The 18,273-nt window shown below is 43.1% G+C and overlaps 1 protein-coding gene across 1 annotated transcript in view; it reads right to left on the bottom strand.

Annotated features, from left to right (window-relative positions):
• Positions 1-17,740, bottom strand: part of LOC150061301 (neurogenic locus notch homolog protein 2) — a 144,912-nt gene extending 127,172 nt beyond the window's left edge. The window contains exon 1 of the mRNA XM_090334175.1: positions 17,419-17,740. Within this exon, the coding sequence (XP_090190301.1) occupies positions 17,419-17,491 (73 nt within the window). The 5' untranslated portion in view covers positions 17,492-17,740. The remainder of the gene's footprint in view (positions 1-17,418) is intronic.
• Between the last annotated feature and the right edge of the window lie 533 nt (positions 17,741-18,273).

The raw sequence follows: 18,273 nt of genomic DNA, 5'->3' as shown, positions 1-18,273 counted from the left end.
CTGACATGTAATTATAAATACCTTGGATTGTACAAGAAAACCTTTCATTGTTTCCACAATGGAAAAACAAAGCCTTAGAAATAATTACAGAGGGAGCAGGAGTGGTAGGTAGAAGACAGCTTACAAAATCTAAAAAATAGAAGTGAGGACTCTGTCTTAAAACAAAACAAAACACAAAACCTGACAACCATTTGTTCAAGGATGCCAAAACTTGAGATAAGCAAGCTGTCATGGGAAACAAATGTGAAAATATAAAGCCTTTTTCAGAAAAAGCAACTCCACTAGGCCTGACTAGTCCATTTCTGAATCACTGATGACACTAGACCTGCTGGGTTTTCCTAACTTCTATCAAGAGGTCTGAAGGGACAGGCAGTACAATATTCTCTCTGCCGTCAGTGAAATTTTCAATATGGCCATACCTCTGCCCTCACCCACACCCTGCTAATCCTTCACTGCTGTTTACTCTGACAGAAACCCTTTCCAGACCTCAAAAGCCAAAGGTCAACATACTGATACGCCATTTGAGTAGAAGAAAAATGACTTGCCCAAAACCCAAAAGCACAGATTCTGACCATGACCCTGACCTGGCTTCAGACCCTTTGGTCAGCCATTGTTTCTCTAGTCCTTGACTGTTTTAAAATAAGGATGGATTAGTTGGGAAAGATGATCCCCAGTCTGAGACCCCCAAATTCGAGAAGCCCCTGAGGTTGTAATGAGAGATAAGGGGATCACTTTATTATTTCAGAATGCCAAACACAGATAACTAACCGGTTGTCTTATGGTAATTTAAACATCAGGTCTTTTAGCCTACAGTAGTATTTCTCATGTGACACTAGATGCTATGTGATGACAGTTGTCACACCATAGGAAATCTGAGAACAAAAGTATTGGACCTGACATTGTTCTCAAAGCTGTACCTCAGAAAAATCATGGATTCCACTAACAACATGCAAAAAAAAAAAAAAAAAAAAAAAAAAAAGCCTGGGAAAAGTATTTAATACCTTTTATATGCCATTTGCAGAACAGACAAAATTGCTCCCATATGGAAGTGTATTCCATTAAGAGAACATGCTTAACTATAGTCTTCAATATTTTCCAAGTCACAGGACACAGTGACTACAGTCTTCAGGTTGCAAAGGGAAGCTCTGCTTTCCTCACCAAAGGCCCCCATCACTCATCAGCTTTCCATCAAAGAAAAGACCACCTGGGAGTATGGCCAGTGGCTTACACCTATAATCCTAGCTACTCAGAGGACTGAGATCTGAGGATCAAGGTTTGAAGCCAGCCTGAGGAAACAAATATGTATGACTTTTATTTTCAATTAACCAGCCAAAAGCTAGAACCAGAGGCATGAGTCAAGTGGTCATGACACCACCCATGAGCAGGAAAAGCTGAGAGAGAGCTTTAGAACATGAGTTAAAGTCCCAGCAATAACACACATGCACATATGTGCATAACCCCCTAAACACACAACACACACACACACACAAAAAGGAAGGTTTGTCTATAATGTGATATGAGACACTACTAAGTATTTACATACTCTTAGTAAGTGCCAGACACCCACCCAAAAATCTAAAACCTATTATTTTAATCTTCATAACAACTTCAACAATTACATTGTTATCCTCATTTCATAAATAATGACATTGAGGCCCAGAAAGCTTTACTACAGGACTAATAAATCTAGATCAAGACAAGTAAGTATCCTAATCTTATTCTAAAAGCTGATACTCCTTCTCAAAGAGAAGTCTGTTAACAGAAACAAGAATGTGCCCAGGCAGAGCCAAAGGACCAGTGCTACCAAGAGCAATCCTCAGAAGAGCTCAACTCTGTTGTCAATTTTAACACAAAGATTCACCTTTAACAGGAGTTCCTTCTTCTCTGGATTGTTTGTGTGTCCAGGTGGGCAACAGATCAAAAACAAGAAGGCAAAATCATTGGTGCATCAATCAACTAATATCCAACCATTTCTTATTCTGAAGATAGAAAAGGTTCCTAGCAGGTTGGCTTTTCAAGAAGATACTTTTAGAAATTAATTTTTTAGTTATTCGGGTTACAAAAACCACATAAAGTACAATGAGCAAGGACTATGGGGATGGGTCTGAATCTCAACAAAGTCACTAAATGCATGATACAAGCCTCAGTTTCCCTATTTCCCTATCTCATAAGGTTGTTGTACACAAAGTACTATGAAATCTGAGGCCTACGAGCTTATTAGGGGTAAGGATCTGGACTACATCCTTCTAATTGGATGACTATCTCCAACACCCAAAGGCCAAAAAGCCTACACTCTGAATTCCTTGTGGGCAACCCAGATAAGTATTTGGTCTATCACCGAAGAATAGCCCTGTGAATTAAAAAAAGGGATACAGTAAGTGTAAGCCCCTCGTAGAATGCCAGGTAGTAACTGTCTTTACAAAAAAAAAAAAAATGACATAGAAAAAAGGTCCAAGACCTAGTGGTAGAGTGCTTGCCTAGCATGCACGACACCCTGGGTTTGATTCTTCCGTAACACATGCACAGAAAAAGAACTGGAGCGTAGTAGCTCATGCCTGTAATCCTAGCTACTCAGGAAGCTGAGATCTGAGGATCAAGGTTCAAAGCTAGCCCAGGCACAAAAGGACCTGAGACTCTTATCTCCATTTAACCTCCAGAAAAATGGGAAGTGGGGCTTGGCTCAAGTGTAGGGAGGTAGCCTAAAGATAAGGAGCTCAGGGACAACGCCCAGGCCCAGGGGTAGGGTGGTAACCTTGAGCTGAAGAGCACCCAGGCCCATCTCTCTCTCTCTCTCTCTCTCTCTCTCTCTCTCTCTCTCTCTCTCTCTCTCTCTCTCTCTCTCACACACACACACACACACACACACACACAAAAGAAAGCCGGAACTGGTACTTTGGCTCAAGGGGCAGTGCATTAGCCTTGAGAAGGCCCAAGGACTGTGCTCAGGCCCTGAGTGGAAGGGAGGGAGGGAGAAATCCAGCCACAAGCTTAAGTCCCAGTTCTATCATTTAATATCTAGGGGTAGACAGTGGCATATCAATCATCTGTCTCCCTCTCAGTTTCCCTTTCCTCTGTGATCTACAAGAAGCTATATTCATGGGCTGAGAGTTTGGCCTAGTGGTAGAGTGCTTGCCTAGCATGCATGAAGACCTAGGTTTGATTCCTCAGAACCACGTACATAGAAAAAAGCCGGAAGTAGTGCTGAGGCTCAAGTGGTAGAGCTCTAGCCTTGAGAGAGTACAAGAACAGTGCTCAGGCCCTGAGCTCAAGCCCAGGACTGGCAAAAAAAAAAAAAAGCTATATTCATGATAGCTGTCTTGTTTTCATATTAATTGTACTTATTAGGTCCTTTCAAATACTCTCTGGATCTTTAAAATGGAAAAGTTGAAGCAGAGAAATGTTAAGCCCAGCAGGAAAGCTGATGGTTCCAGAAGTAGGATGGAAACCAAGACTGGGCCAAAATAAATTCAGACCAGGACAAAGCCAAGACTTAAAGAAGAATATTGAAACTAAATCCTCACCAGCCTGGCCTTTGAACCAGCAGCTTCAGCTACAGTTCAGACCTTTCAGTGCACAATGGAAAATAAGCACTCTCTTCCTCCCAGAAATAGTACCAAACTTCAGAGTGAGAAAGAAATCACAATCAAATTTCTTTTCCCATTCATAATTCAAATGTGAAGAACAGGACTGGATGCTGGCTGGTTTACACCTACAATCCTAGCTGCTCAAGAGGTTAAGATGAGGATCGCAGTTCAAAGCCACCCCAGACAGGAAAGTCCATGTGACTTTCCAATTAACCAACATATGCTATAGGTGTATCTCAAGTGGCAGAGCACCAGCAAGACCTTCCCTACGATCCCACCATACCACTCCTGGGCATCTATCCTAAACATCATAACCCAGGATATGATAAGGACACCTGCTCAGCTATGTTCATCTCTGCACTACTCACAATAGCCAAGTGATGGAAACAATCCAGATGCCCTACTGCAGATGAATGGATACAAAAAAATGTACATATTATACAACGGAATTCTACATAGCCAACAGACAAGATGAAATAATGGCATTTGCAGGGAAGTGGATGGATCTAGAATGAATCATGTTGAGTGAGATAAGTCAAGACCAAAGAAACAAAAGGTGCATAGTATCCTTAATATGTGGGTATTAGATCCAAACAATACAAGAGTGATGACTCAATATTTGCATACCCAATGCTATGGACATAGTATTGGAAATATAACACAACTACAGAGACATAAAAATTTATGACTCTATAGACAAGTTTTATTACATAGATTAATATGTATCTATGACATACAAACCCTCAGCCTAATTTTAATTATGTTCTAAAATCTAAGTGCCAGTGATTGTATATAGATTCTCTTCTTGAATACTTGTTTGTTAAACACATCATATGAAAAATGATATAAAAATAAATGTTAATGAATTCTTTAAATAAAAAAAGCTGTCAAGACTCAAGAAAGAAAGAAAGAAAAAAAGAAAGAAAGAAAGAAAGAAAGAAAGAAAGTGAGCGAGAGAGCTCGCAGTCTTTCAAAGAGGTTTCCTTCTTTGGCTGGTCAAAAATGTCCTCATTCCCCAGGTCTCTTCATGCTAAATATGGGAATAGTTGGCAACCAGCGCAGCAAATTCCAATGGTACTTAAGAAAGCATTCATATTGCCTGAAATTACTCTGAACCAAACACTTGAGACATGCAAGGCTTCAGCTCAAGCACTCAATGTCAAAAGCAGTGGGGAGCCTTAAGAACCCAGAGCTTGGGGAAAAGGCAATCTATTTTTCTTTATTGCTTCATTCATCAGCAACAACACTGATCTCTACCCACAGCTCAGGGCACCACAGCAGGGCAGCGGAGGCTGGAGGGAGAAATGGAAGAAACAGGTGGTGTCAGAGGGGTGCCAAAACAACAGGTTGTGTCAGTCTGCTGGACCCCACAACTAATGAATTTGATAAGGGGAAGAGAGAATCTCAGTCAACCTGTTGTCTGACTCAACAGGCTAGACCATGGTCCAGGCTTATCAATTAGGTCAAAGGACCAACATCAGCAGTGATGCTGGACACAGTATACTATCAGTAAAAGATTTTGTACTATATGCTTCAAAAAAAAAAAAAATCTTGGCACCAGCAGCTCACACCTGTAATCCTAGCTACTCAGGAGACTGAGGACTAAGATTCAAAGCCAGCCCAGGAAAGGAAGTCCATCAGACCTTACTTCTAATGAACTTCCCCACCCACCCACCCCCACCCCCAATGATTCAAGTAGTAAAGCACCAGGCCTATTACCTATCCATGAAAAAAGACAATGCCAGATTACTCCTCATCCAACCAAAATCACAAATCGAAAATACACTAGTTTCCTCCAACATCTTTTTTATTCAGTATTAAGATAAATGTGAATTTCCTGTGTGTATATACAAACAACATATTGCTTTATAATACAGTCAGATAAGAATTTTTAAGTGAAGAAATACTGCTACTTTAAACATTGATCATCTTGGTAATGGTGGCTCATGCCTATAATCTAGCCATTCAACAGACTGAGATATGAGGATCATGATTTGAAGTCAAGGATGACAAATCTATGACCCTATCACCAATTAACCAACAAAACTCTAGAAAATGGAGGTGTGTTCAAGTGGTAGAGAGCTAACCTTGCACAAAAACCACTAAGGGAAGGATTGGAATGTGGCTTAGTGATATAGTGCCAGCCTAGGATGCATGAGGCCCTGAATTTGATTCTTCAGTACTATATAAACAGAAAAAGCTGGAAGTGGTACTGTGGCTCAAATGTTACTAGCCTTGAGCAAAAAAGCTCAGGGACAGTACCCACGCTCTGAGTTCAAGCCCCAAGACCAGGGGGGCAGAAAAAGCTAAGGGAGAGTGTGACCCTGGTAGCAATTTGATATTACATATTATTAATTACTGTGATTGTTATATTGTGACATATTTAAGGTAGATAATGAACCCTTAATATTTAAAGAGCCTTATCAAATCAAAAAAGCTGAACACCCTGATAGACTAAGACACAATAGCAAATAAGTAAACTAAGCACATTAAAAAAAAAAAAAAAAAGCAAAGCCAGGTGCACCAGTGGCACAGTGCCTGTTATCCTAACTGTGCAGGTGGCTGAAATCTGTAGATCAGGTTGGAAGTCAACCCAGTGGACAAAACCAAGAGACCCATATGTCCAATTAATCAACAAAAAGCCAAAGTAGAGGTATAGAATGAATGGTAGAGCATCAGCCTTGAGTGAAAAAGCCAAGCAAGAGCTTGATGTTCTCAGTTTAAGCCCTAGTACTAGCACAAACACACACACACACACACACACACACACACAAATAAATATATATATATATATATATATGTAAGAAAAGAAGAGGGAAAGGAAGAAGAGGAAGAGGGATATGGAGAGGGAGAGGAAGATGGAAATGGGAAGGGAGGGGAAGAGGGAGAGATGGAGGGAGAGGGGGAGGGTGAAAATTTAATATTACTGTAACCAGAGTAAACTGAGCTGAAGTTACATTACCACTTACCAAATAGTTGGTGCCAATATTTGGGGTACTATTGGTACCAATAGGCCATCCCTCTTCAGCTCATGGATGTATATTTGTATAAACTAAACAAAAAGGAGTATGGTAATGTGTATTAAAAGGTTCAGAGAGCTGTGAATGTGGCTTAGAGATAGAGTGCTTGCCTAGCATGCATGAAGCTCTGGGTTCAATTCTTCAATACTACGTAAACAGAAAAGGCCAGAAGTATGGCCGTGGCTCAAGTGGAAGAGTACCAGCCTTGGGCAAAAGAAGCTCAGGGACAGTGCCCAGGCCCTGAGTTCAAGCCCCAGGACTGGCATAAATAAGAAAATAAATAATTAATTAAATATGGGATAGGGGCAGATCCTTCCAGAATGAATTAAAATACAGTGTTTGGATTAGAGGTAATGAGATTATCAGAGATCTCAATTTTATGCTTTCTCATTGTTTTGTCTTAAAATCTTTTTCCCCCAGCTTTTGACCATCACTCTCTTGATTTAGTAATTTCTCTTCTGGAAATCTAACATACTGGGAAAATCCTAAAGAGGGAAATTCCTTTCTGCATGAAGATAAAAACATTTACATGGGGGAAGAAGACCTAGAACCAACCAAATATGCAACCAAAGGAAAATGCTTAAAAATAATGTAAACCAATTTATTATTATTATATTATTTTAATCACAGATCACTGGTGGCTCACACCTGTAATCAGAGCTACTCAGGAGGATGAGATCTGAGGATCATGATTTGAAGCCAGGCTGGACAGGAAAGTCCATGAGACTCTTATCGCCAATTAACCACTCACAAAAGGCTGGAAGTGGTGCTGTAACTCAAGTGGTAAAGCACTAGCCTTGAGCAAAAGAAGCTGGGGGACAACACCCAGGCCTTAAATTCAAGCCCCAAGATGGGGCTTGGGGAAAAAAAAACTCAAAATTTGAAAAATGTTTATGATCATCAAAAGTGAGAAGACAACTGTATATACAGTAATTACTTTTTCTAATCTCAGGGTAGAAAAAAACATATATATAGTCCAAAATATTAACAGTAGTATGACTATATTTTTCATAGACTCTTTTTTTTTTTTTTTTTTTTTTTTGCCAGTCCTGGGCTTGAGCTCAGGGCATGAACCCTGTCTTTGGACTTTCTCGAGGCTAGAGCTCTACCACTTGAGCCTCAGCACCACTTTAGGCTTTTTTATATGTATGTGGTATGGAGGAATAGAACTGGGGTCTTTGTGCATGGCAGGCAAGCACTCTACCACAAGGCCAAACTCCCGGCCCTAAATACACATTTTAAAAATCTTGTAAAGATGCCAGAAAAAGTCAGGAAGGCAAGAAGAATTAATTATGTATAAACACTAGGAATAATTCTGTTGTTATATAAACCTACCTGGAACAGTTACAATGTTTGTTTTTAGTGACAACTACTTTTCTTAACTATCTTAGAAAGTATAAGGTACTTGAGTCACTAAATTGTTTCTGGCTTCAAAGAGTAATAAAATGACAAAGATTTGCATAACACATAGGATACTCTTTTGTCTAAAAATCCTCATAAAGATTAGGAAAGTGCTTTAAATGTTGTAATAAAGTAAATATCCTTAATGTATCCAATTAACAGAGCTAAAATGAGTAGACACCCACATCAAAGGAAAACATAAAAACTATTCATAAAAATATATATTTCCTCAAAGTTCAATCAGACCTGACACTTTCTAAACAAACAAATCTGAATACAAAAAAAAACAGGCACCTTGGCTCACTTGTAATTTTGTGACTGATGATCATGTTTGAAGCCTAGGTAGGAAAGACTATGGGATTTTAGCTTCAATTAATCACCAAAAATGCAAGAAATAGCCAGGTGAAGGTGGCTACTAGTGAGAGTAAGATCTGAAGATCGAGGTTCAAAGCCAACCCAAGCAAGAAAGTCAATGAGACCCTTATCTCCAATTAGCCATCAAAAACAACAACAAAGGCCTGGCGGCTGGGAGTTTGGCCTAGTGGAAGAGTTTGATTCCTCAGTACGATATATATGGGGGGGGGAGAGGAAGCTAGAAGTAGTGCTGTGGCTCAAGTGGTAGGGCTCTAGCCTTGAGAAAGCACAAGGACAGTGCTCAGACCCTGAGTTCAAGCCCAAGGACTGGCAAAAAAAAGAAGAAAGAAAGAAAGAAAGAAAGAAAGAAAGAAAGAAAGAAAGAAAGGAAGGAAGGAAGGAAGGAAGGAAGGAAGGAAGGAAGGAAGGAAGAGAAGCCTGAAGTGGAGCTATGACTCAAGTGGTAAAGTAGAGCACTAGCCTTGATAAAAAAAAATTCAGGGACAGAGCCCAGGAACTAAATTCAAGGTCCAGTACTAGCCGAAGAAAGATGAAGGAAGAAAAAGGAGGAAGAGAGGAAGAAAAAGGAGGAAGAGAAGAAGATGGGGGAGGAGGGGCAGACAGAGGAAGAGATGGGAGGAGGAGGAGGAGGAGGAAGAGGAGGAAGCACCAATTTTTAAAATGCACCTGTGAGGGGGTGAGGTTAATTGGTATATACTGTAAACATGTATGAAAATGTAACAATGAATTCCCCTCTGTATAACTAATATAAGCTAATAAAAAAAAAAAACACCTGCCTTCAAACAAGGCAGTATACCTTTGTGTGTAACCACAACTTCTTGCTCAACACCTTATTCAGCAAGCAAAGTTGTATTGTAAAGGGATGCTATTTGTTAAATGAAGACATATTATTAAGGAGACAATATCTGACTCCAATCAAAATACTATCATCATGTTTTCCTTACCTCACAAGACTTCATACGAATAAACACATATATGGGTGGGAGAGCTACTCTTCACCCAGAAACAGGTTTTGCAACACCACAGACCCAACCTGTCTTTGTGTGGCAATGAGTCCATCTTGGCATGGTACCTGGCCGATTGACTAAAGAGACCAGAGTTACTGCTTGTCTGCCAATAAGTGGCAGAAGGAACCAACTTGGAGACCAGAAACTGTCCTAGGCAAGCCTCCTTGCCTGTGTATGCTTCAGTCCAATGAAAGGACAGACCCAGGCCCTTCATTTCCTGGCCTGAAGACCACAGGTGGCACTAATGGCAGCCACAGTAAGTGACCAGCCATTCAACAAGGGCTGGTATCGGGATACCCAAGAGCTTGTTCGCTCCTATCTAGTAATACACAAGCTTTTAAGAAGCTGGTAGGACAGGGTTTTGCCAAGGCAAGTACAAAAGTGTGATTAATCAATGCCACCAGGGAACGGCTCTGGGTGTGTCTATGCTATATACTTCAGCCATTGCCTTCTGCATGTGGAGCTTCCTCAGCCATGCCACTGAAAACTGGGTCTTCCAAAGAACATAGTTCCACCTTAACTTGCCCTAGATCTGCCTGCCATCCAGGACTGAGGACACAGCTCTGTCTGGCCACAGCCCAGTAATAAACACCATAACATTTGCCAAATTTATATTTATACCTCTACTGGATAAAGAGGTCTTTGTTGTTTCCACCTCCCCCCCATCAAGTTTTGCTACTTCTAAATTACAACAGAGAAAGAAGAAAATGGCTGAAAGTGCCTAATAGCAGACAAGCCCAGAAAGGTGAGTTGGGGTTGCTGTTTCTCTGGTGGTATCAGGACCTTGAGTTCATCGCTTCCCTAGATTCTATAGCTCATAGTCACCCAGACTGTAGGAAATGGCTCTGAAGAGTGAAGGTTAAGTAATAAATGATTTCTTCGTATTTCTATGTGCCTGTCTGGTCACCAAGATGATGTTAGCTCTTGTGGGCAGAATCACACCTTCAACTCGCCCAATGACTCCCATACACCTCAAGACCAGAATACACTGCCTCCCTACGATATGATGCCAGGTGAGCACACATTAAATGTGCCGTGACACCACAATCCCTACCCTCCAGCCCACCAGGAAGACAGCAGAGCAACAAATAGCAATGACCTCACAATCAATATTTAGGAATCCCATCAGAGAATTATGCAAAAATGTACATATTTACATAACCAATATAACAATTGCTTGTCTTTGCTCATATAACATTTGGACCTGCTTTGTTACAATCACACTTTTTTTTAAATATGTTTTGTTGTTTTATTTTAGGTTTGATTTTTTGTTGTTGTTGTTGTTGTTTCCTAACTTGGGCCTGGGTGCTTTCCCTGAGCTCTTTTGCTCAATGCTAGTGCTCTCACACGTTGAACCGTAGCACCATTCCAGTTTTGGGATGGTTAATTGGAGGTAAGAATCTCAGGGACTTTCCTGCCCACTCTGTCTTTGAACCTCAATCCTCAGATCTCAGCCACCTGAGTAGCTAGGGGGAAAGCTTCAACTCACCGTCCTGATGCTTAAGCACATACGATGATGCACTCTCGCTCCCTTTGCTTCCCTTCTTCTCCCCCCAACCCCCAGAGCTCTGTTTCTTCACTCAAGACTAGTGCTCTACCAATCAAGCCACATCTCCACTTCTAGCTTTCGCTAGTTTAATGGGCCTAGACTAGCTTTAAGATCCTCATATCTTAGTCTCCCAAGCATGAGCCACCAGCATGTGGTATTTTTTTTCCTCTTCTTTTAAGGCTACAAAGTATTTTCAGCCACAGCTAATATTCCCTTCAAGAAAAGGGTGGTGGGGGCAGATCAACAGCAAGCATCCTCCTACCAGGGTGTATTGAGTAGTTCGAGCATAACTTTCACATCTGAAGCCACCTTCTTTTTCCCATCAAGGACACTGCCATTAAATACCTTTGTAAAAGAAGCTATCCTGGGTTCCTAACAGACAGTGTGTTCTAAGAGGCATCAGAGTCCACCTTCATTTTCACTCTATCTGCTGGAATCACCAAATCAGAATTAAATGAAACAAGGGACTTTTTTTTTATCTCTTCACAGTATCCATATATTCCATTCAGTATGGGTTCTTGAGTGAACAAAACAGATGACCTCAACGCACACATGCAGCGTTCACAAGGGCTAAAGCTGGCATTCCTTATTAGACACTAAAAAGACTGGAACTCCCAGCCATCCTGATACTTCTGGTGGCCCTCTTATGGAGAAAGAAGACTTCCTCCACAGTCTAACATTACACAAACACTAGTTACACACACACACACACACACACACACACACACACACACACACACCAGGTACTGGTGCTTGCACTGGTGTCTTGGGCACTTACCTTTTCCACTCAAAGCTGGCACTCTACTACTTGAACCACAGCTCTACTTCTGGCTTTTTAGTGGTTAACTGAAGATAGAGAAGAGTCTCACAGACTTTCTGACTAGTTTCAAGCTATAATCCTCAGATCTCAGCCTCCTAAGTAACTTGAACTGCAGGTGTGAGCCATTCATGACCTGCTGTACTTTAAAAGCTCTTGCCATTCCATGAGACAACAAAGTGAAAAATGTCAATCATTCATTAAGTAATAAAAGGGAACAGCATAGTGCCGGGCATGACTTTACATGGGATTACATTCCTATAATCCCAGCACTAGGAGGCTAAGGCAGGAGGATCCTGTGCCTCAGTTACAACAAGAGATCTTGCCAGGCACTAGTGGCTCACACTTGTAATCCTTGCTATTCAGGCTACAATCTGAGGATCAGGGTTCAAAGCCAGCCCAAGTAGAAAAGTTCCCTGAGACTCTTATCTCCAATAAACTACACACAAAAAAAGCTTGAAGTGGTGCTGTGGCTCAAGTGGTAGAGTGCTATCCTTGAGCACAAAGAGGCTCAGTGACAGCACCCAGGCCCTGAGTTCAAGCCCTAGGAATGGCCAAAAATAGAAAGTAATAATACAAAGGGAGATTTCTCTGAAAAAAAAGGGGGGTGCAGTAGGGAACTACAGAAGTCTATAGGTAGGTCAGCTTCTATCTAACACTGTCTCCTCAAAGAAGACAACATGGAGATGAGCCCCTGACTATCTGACGCGCCTATAAAAGAGAATCTCCCAACAGTTAGATGACCTATTGAAAGTAAGACTGGATGCTTAGGTGACTGCACATTGTGCATTGCCATACAAGTTCCACAGGGCAGAGAAGGGCTGTGTGTAGCAGAGTCTCAAAAAACAATGTCTTGTTGCAGAGAAAGCTCATACATTGTGCGGTTATCTCAAGTACATAGCCTCCTCACAGCCTAGATCAAGTTTGTAATATTCCAGCTTGAGATAAGAAATTTCAAAAAAGATCATCAAAACAAACATAAACTTAGTTGCTATTGAGGAAGAAGAAACTAGTATTCCAAAAATGACTAAATTATATTAAGATAACTAAAAAAAAATAAAATTAAGTTGTTGGCGTATAGTACAGGAAGCAGCAGCAAAGTGAGATGCAGGGGGTGGTTATCAGTGCTTTGAAGTCATATTCCGAAGTCAAAGTGACCTTTAAAAACAGTAAAAAGAATTGAGAGGAAGAAGGAAGAAGGAGGAAGGAAGAAAAGAAAGAAGGGAGGGAGGGAGGAAGGGAGAGAGGAAGAGAGAGAGGAAGAGAGAGAGGGAGGAAAGAAAGAAAAAGAGAAAGAAAAAAACTCAACAAGTCAAAATAACAAGCTTAAATAAAACATCTGGGGAAGGGGAAAAAAATTGGGTTTCCCCCCCCCCAAACAAAAGGTAAGAAATGAATTGCAATTACTACTTTAAAACTGCCCAGGAGTATCACAGTAGCCCAGAATTTTAAAAATGACTGAAACTAATAGCTCAACTTAACAAATGTTTATCGAGTGGCTATCAGATGCAAAGCACTATACTAGGTAGAGGGTTATTAGAACAAATATATAAATAAAAAGACACAATTCCTTTCCTCAAGTACACATTAATAATATGTACTTGTGGATATTCTATTTTATGTACATAAGCTCATTTGTATGGAAGAAGTATGGCAACAAGACAAGGCCCTGAACCTAAAGAAACTGACAGAAACTCTAGTCTCAACTCTCTAATGGGCTGTGACCACAGCCAAAGTACATGAGAAAACAGAGGATGGAAACTGGACCTATCCTACAAGGGAACCATGCCAATTATTAAGAGACCTAGAGGAGATTTCTGGTCTTTCCAAAATACTACCTATATGGCAGACTGAAAAAGGAAAAAAAGTAGAGTAAGAAAGAAAATCTTTTAATTTCAAGTAACTTGCAGAGGAAACAAAGCCAGCAGGAGAAGAATTTGAAAAGGACAGGAAAAAGTATAAAATAGATCATATCAAAAGACACTCAAGAGGAAGCACTTAAACATAGCTGTGAATGCAACATGATGTGAATAGTGACATTAAAAAATTCTCCCTATGCTGTCATTTATATCACACCTTAGAAATTTTCCTCCAAATATATTTTGAGCAAATAAAGAATCCAAAATGATACATAAATAATGTGAGAGGATAAAGAAGTATCAGAGAGGGCCAGGAATGTGTGCTTGCCTAGCATGCACAAAGCCTGGGGTTCGATTCCTCATTACCACATACACAGAAAAAGCCGGAAGTGGTGCTGTGGCTCAAGTGGTAGAGAGCTAACATTGAGAAAGCCCAAGGACAGTGCTCAGGCCCTGAGTTCAAGACCCAGGACTGGCAAAAAAAAAAAAAAAAGTAAAAAAAAAAAGTACCAGAGAAATATTTATATCATTAAGATATTATGAAGCCCTCCTAAGAGGGCTTCGTAATATATTAGCCTTTCTAAGAGACGAAAGAGATACAGTGTAACCAGATGAACGAAATGACATTATTTTCTATAGCTTTTATTTTAGCCATTTCTAGTTACTTGAGAGAGGGCTAAAGGCCAGAATGGCTGGTTCATTATAGAAATTATTAAAAATCTACAAGGAAAGATCCCATATATCACATGAAGGCAGAGAAAATGGAATTAATCAGGAGTTCTAAAGAGATCCCCAGTCCCATTCAGTCAGAATCCCTGGGTGTTGAGTTCCCAGGATCACTCCAAGGACTCTGATGCAGCCAGAACACATTAGGTCCACCACTGAGAGGCTAGGGAACAGAATCACTAGGAATGGCAGTAGAGTGGGAACTAGATCAATGCAAATTTTGTGGGCAAAATAGAATTTCTGTGGGTGTGATATTTTTAAAATGGATTATAAGGTTTCTCTGAAGCATCAGAGCATATCCAGTGAATTTAGATAATTTTTAAAGGTCCTGAAATCAGTGAAGACAATTTGGGCAAACCAAACTTATTCCTCTTTGTCCTAAGAAACCTTTAGAAGCCACAGAATAGGAATAAGGTAGAAAGATGCCAGCAAGAAATGACTCATTAAAAAAACAAATCAGAACATAGGGGAAAAAAAGAGACTACAAATAATTACTCTTCACCCCCAAAAGGGGATAAATAATAATACAGAAAGAAAAGAGGGCCCTAGTTTTAAGGAAAATTTTATCCCCACCTAAAAAAACAACTGGGGTATGTGTGTGTGTGTGTGTGTGTATGTGCACACGCGCGAGCTTAAATAAATAGAATTCAGCAGAGACATTATCTGGGACACAGCAAAACTAGGAAGAAACTTCCCATTGCAAAACCAAAGAAAACAAGGCACAAGGGGTGGTCCTGGATACCTGTTTAGAAAACCAGACAGATGGGTGACAGATCTTTGCCTTAGGAAGTCCATGATGTTTAAATTAACAGTTGGCCACAAGCCAAGCACAGTAACATTCAAAAGTTGGGTAGGGTGTGTTATAATTGGTACCTAGGCAAAACACAATCATAATAAATTAAGAAGATTCACTTCTGGACTCTGGGAAGATACAAGATTTGTACCTAGCAACAGGCTTTTGAAATTTCTTCTATATACAGTAGCTTAGAATACCTGTTTAAGAATCCACATATGTAAATCCTATTCTTTGCCACTCAGCCTGATCTCCTTGAAAACTGCAGTAGCAGTCCCTCAACAGGGACTAAGTGTGAAGGAGTTCCATGCACTGAGCATTTACAATGAGAGAAGTCCTCCTTGGTATTCATCCTGTTTCTGACATTGGTCTTAACAGTTTCTGCAAATAACCTTACAAGCATGTTTATTGTTTCCTACAACTCTCTAAAATAGTTTATGATTTTAGACCTATTTCATAAGTGAGAAAACTATACGTCATTAAGACTAATTTGCTAAATAAAACAAGCTTAACTTGTTAAGAAAAAAACACGGGGGGGGGAGGGTAATGGGGACCAAGACATGTGAAAGGGTATCAATGTATGTGAATTAATGCACCCTCTATCTGGCAAATATCATGTAACCCTTTTATTAATTACAATAAAAAAAATATTAAAAAAAGAAAAAAACACCATGACATGAGTTTTTATCAAATGTTTTAGAAAAGGCAATTTTGCTTCATCAAGACACGGCCTCCTGGTACACTTCTGCAAATATTAGGAACCTAGTAGTATATGAAAGTTGAACTTTCCAAGAAGTATCTGGCTGGTATTGAACAAACCAGCACTGTTTTCAGGTGATAAATAACCTTGTTCTCTTTTAAACATCTGTGATTGTCAAGCCAACTGCCCATTAACAGTGAACAAAGACCATATTTTTCTGACCGTCATCTTCTTTGAATGGAGCTGAATTCATGTACTAGGTTTTTTTTTCTTTTTTGATTTTGCAAATGTAAAATCTTCCTTTAGAATAAGGGGCGCCTTTCAATTCAACAAACATGCATAAGACACAATTCCACTGGAAGTCCAGAGTTCCGAAAGAATAAAACAGCCTCTGAACGAACTTCCTGAACACCTTTTGAAAAGTGCCATGGACTTAATATACATTCTACAATTAATCCTATTTTATGGGTGGATTCATATAGCAAGATTTGAATCCACAATTACAGAGCAGAGCTCCCAAAGCCCAAGCTCTCTGCACAAAACCTTCGGAGGAGGGGGGGATATCTAGAATCTACAAGTGTGAGTGGGGTGGGTAAAACATGATTCGTGATTCGATTTCCCTAACTTGCTCCAAACGTGTTACAAAGGCTTGGAGGCTATCTAACCATAAAAAGAGCTTTCTAAGGCAAACACTTAAAAATCCACACATCTACTTTTGCCTTGCACGGCCCGGCCCCACCCCCACCCATGCCAAAAGAGCAGCCAAAAAAAAAAAAAAAAAAACCAAGCTGCTGCCAGGTTGGAGGAGTTGGTGATCGTCACACCACATTCCTGGGTCTGGACACAGACTGGAACAGCAGCCCAGCTCCGCGCCTCGGAAAGAATAACAGCAGTTGAGATTTTTAAATCATGTGGCTGGCTCAGCAAGCAGCCACACCAGTTCCCCCACCGCTCCTGCCTCCACCTCCCAAAGCCGCGGGCCCCACGCCCGAGCCTCCTCACACACCCGCTGACGCTCCGGGACCCCCGGCCCACGGTGCTGGGGTGTCAAAACCGCGTCCCTTTCCCGAGCCAACCCAACCAGCCGGACGGCCAGCTTCCTCCGGCACAGCCGAGCGTGGCTGGCTGGCTGGCAGGCCGGGCCCCCGCTCTCTCCACGCCAGCTCCGGGCATTTCTTTGCCCAGCCTGCCCTCAGCCTTCGGAGTTCCCCGCCGACCCCCGCAAAGGCGGGAGCCCAGCCGCCCCCGTCCCCCAGGGCGGCGATCGCCAGCGGCGCGCGGCGCGGCCTCGCTCGGGGGGCCGGGGCGGAGCGCGCAGGGGCGGCGGGGAGCGCGGGGCAGGGAGAGGGGGGGAGGCCCGCCTCGACCTGGGCCCCCGGGGTCCGAACCAGAGCCCGAAGCGACCCTTCTCGGCGCGGGCGGAGGCGCGCTGCCCGCTCCGCGCGGATGGGAGCACCGCGGGCGGCGGAACGGTCGCCTCAGGTGGCCGGGGCGAATCGAGCGGACCCGGACGAAGCGAGCGGGCCTGGGCGAAGCAAGGGGGCCGGGTGGAAACGAGGCGACGGCGCCCCTCGGCCCGACACTCACCACGCGCGGGGACCGCGGGGCACAGCCACAGCGCCAGCAGCGCCCACAGCGGCGCGGGGAGCAGGGCGGGCATCTTCTCGGTCGCCTCCTCCAGCGCCGCCGCCGCCGGGGCAGATCCACATGAGGAGGGGGTCCTAACCAAGGGCCCCCGCTCTCTCTGCTCCTCCGGGTGCTTCAGCTCACGGCCCCGCGCTATGTTCCGAAGCCCGAGTCTGAATGCCTCGACTGCGCCTCAATTCCCCCGAGTCGGCAGCTCCCCGGCCACCGCCTCAGCCGCCGCCCGAAGTTTGGCTGAAACTTTCTTCGCGGTGCAGCGACTCAGCCTCGTGTGTCCTTCCGCCCCAGCCGCCTCCTCCCACCTCGAGGCCACGCCCCCCCAACCGCGGCCCGCCTCCTACCTCCAGGCCACGCCCCCGACCGCGGCCGTCCTCCCACCGCCGGGCCACGCCCCCGGCAGCCACAGCCCGGCCGCGCGCCTAGGGCACCCAGGGGTTTCCCGCAGAAAGAAGCGCCGGCCCGGCTCCGCGCGGAGGGATTTACTGCGAGGGCCGCCCGCGGTCCTCCGTCCTCCCCGACGCGCGGAGCCGGGTCAGCACCGAGCGATACCCGGCTGCGCGGAGTCCCCAGAGGCGGGTGGGTGAGGGGCTCCGAATCTCAGATCCCGGGGTCGGCCGGGACGGTGACCCGGAACTGAGCGGCAGACCTCCTCCCCCACGCATCCGCACTGCCCCCCGCCCCCGCTCCCCTGCTAACTGCAGGAATGCGCAGCGGAGACCCCGGGCTGTCCGGGAAGGAAACGGGGGCAAAGGCGCCAAAGTCCATGTAAATAAACCCTTGTCACCGGGGTTGAGCTAC

This window comes from Megascapheus bottae, chromosome 6, assembly GCF_031878675.1.
Source record: "Megascapheus bottae isolate mThoBot1 chromosome 6, mThoBot2.hap1, whole genome shotgun sequence".
Classification (NCBI taxonomy): Eukaryota; Metazoa; Chordata; class Mammalia; order Rodentia; family Geomyidae; genus Megascapheus; species Megascapheus bottae.
Note: the sequence above shows the minus strand (reverse complement) of the source record. Positions and strands in the feature narration are given on the sequence as shown.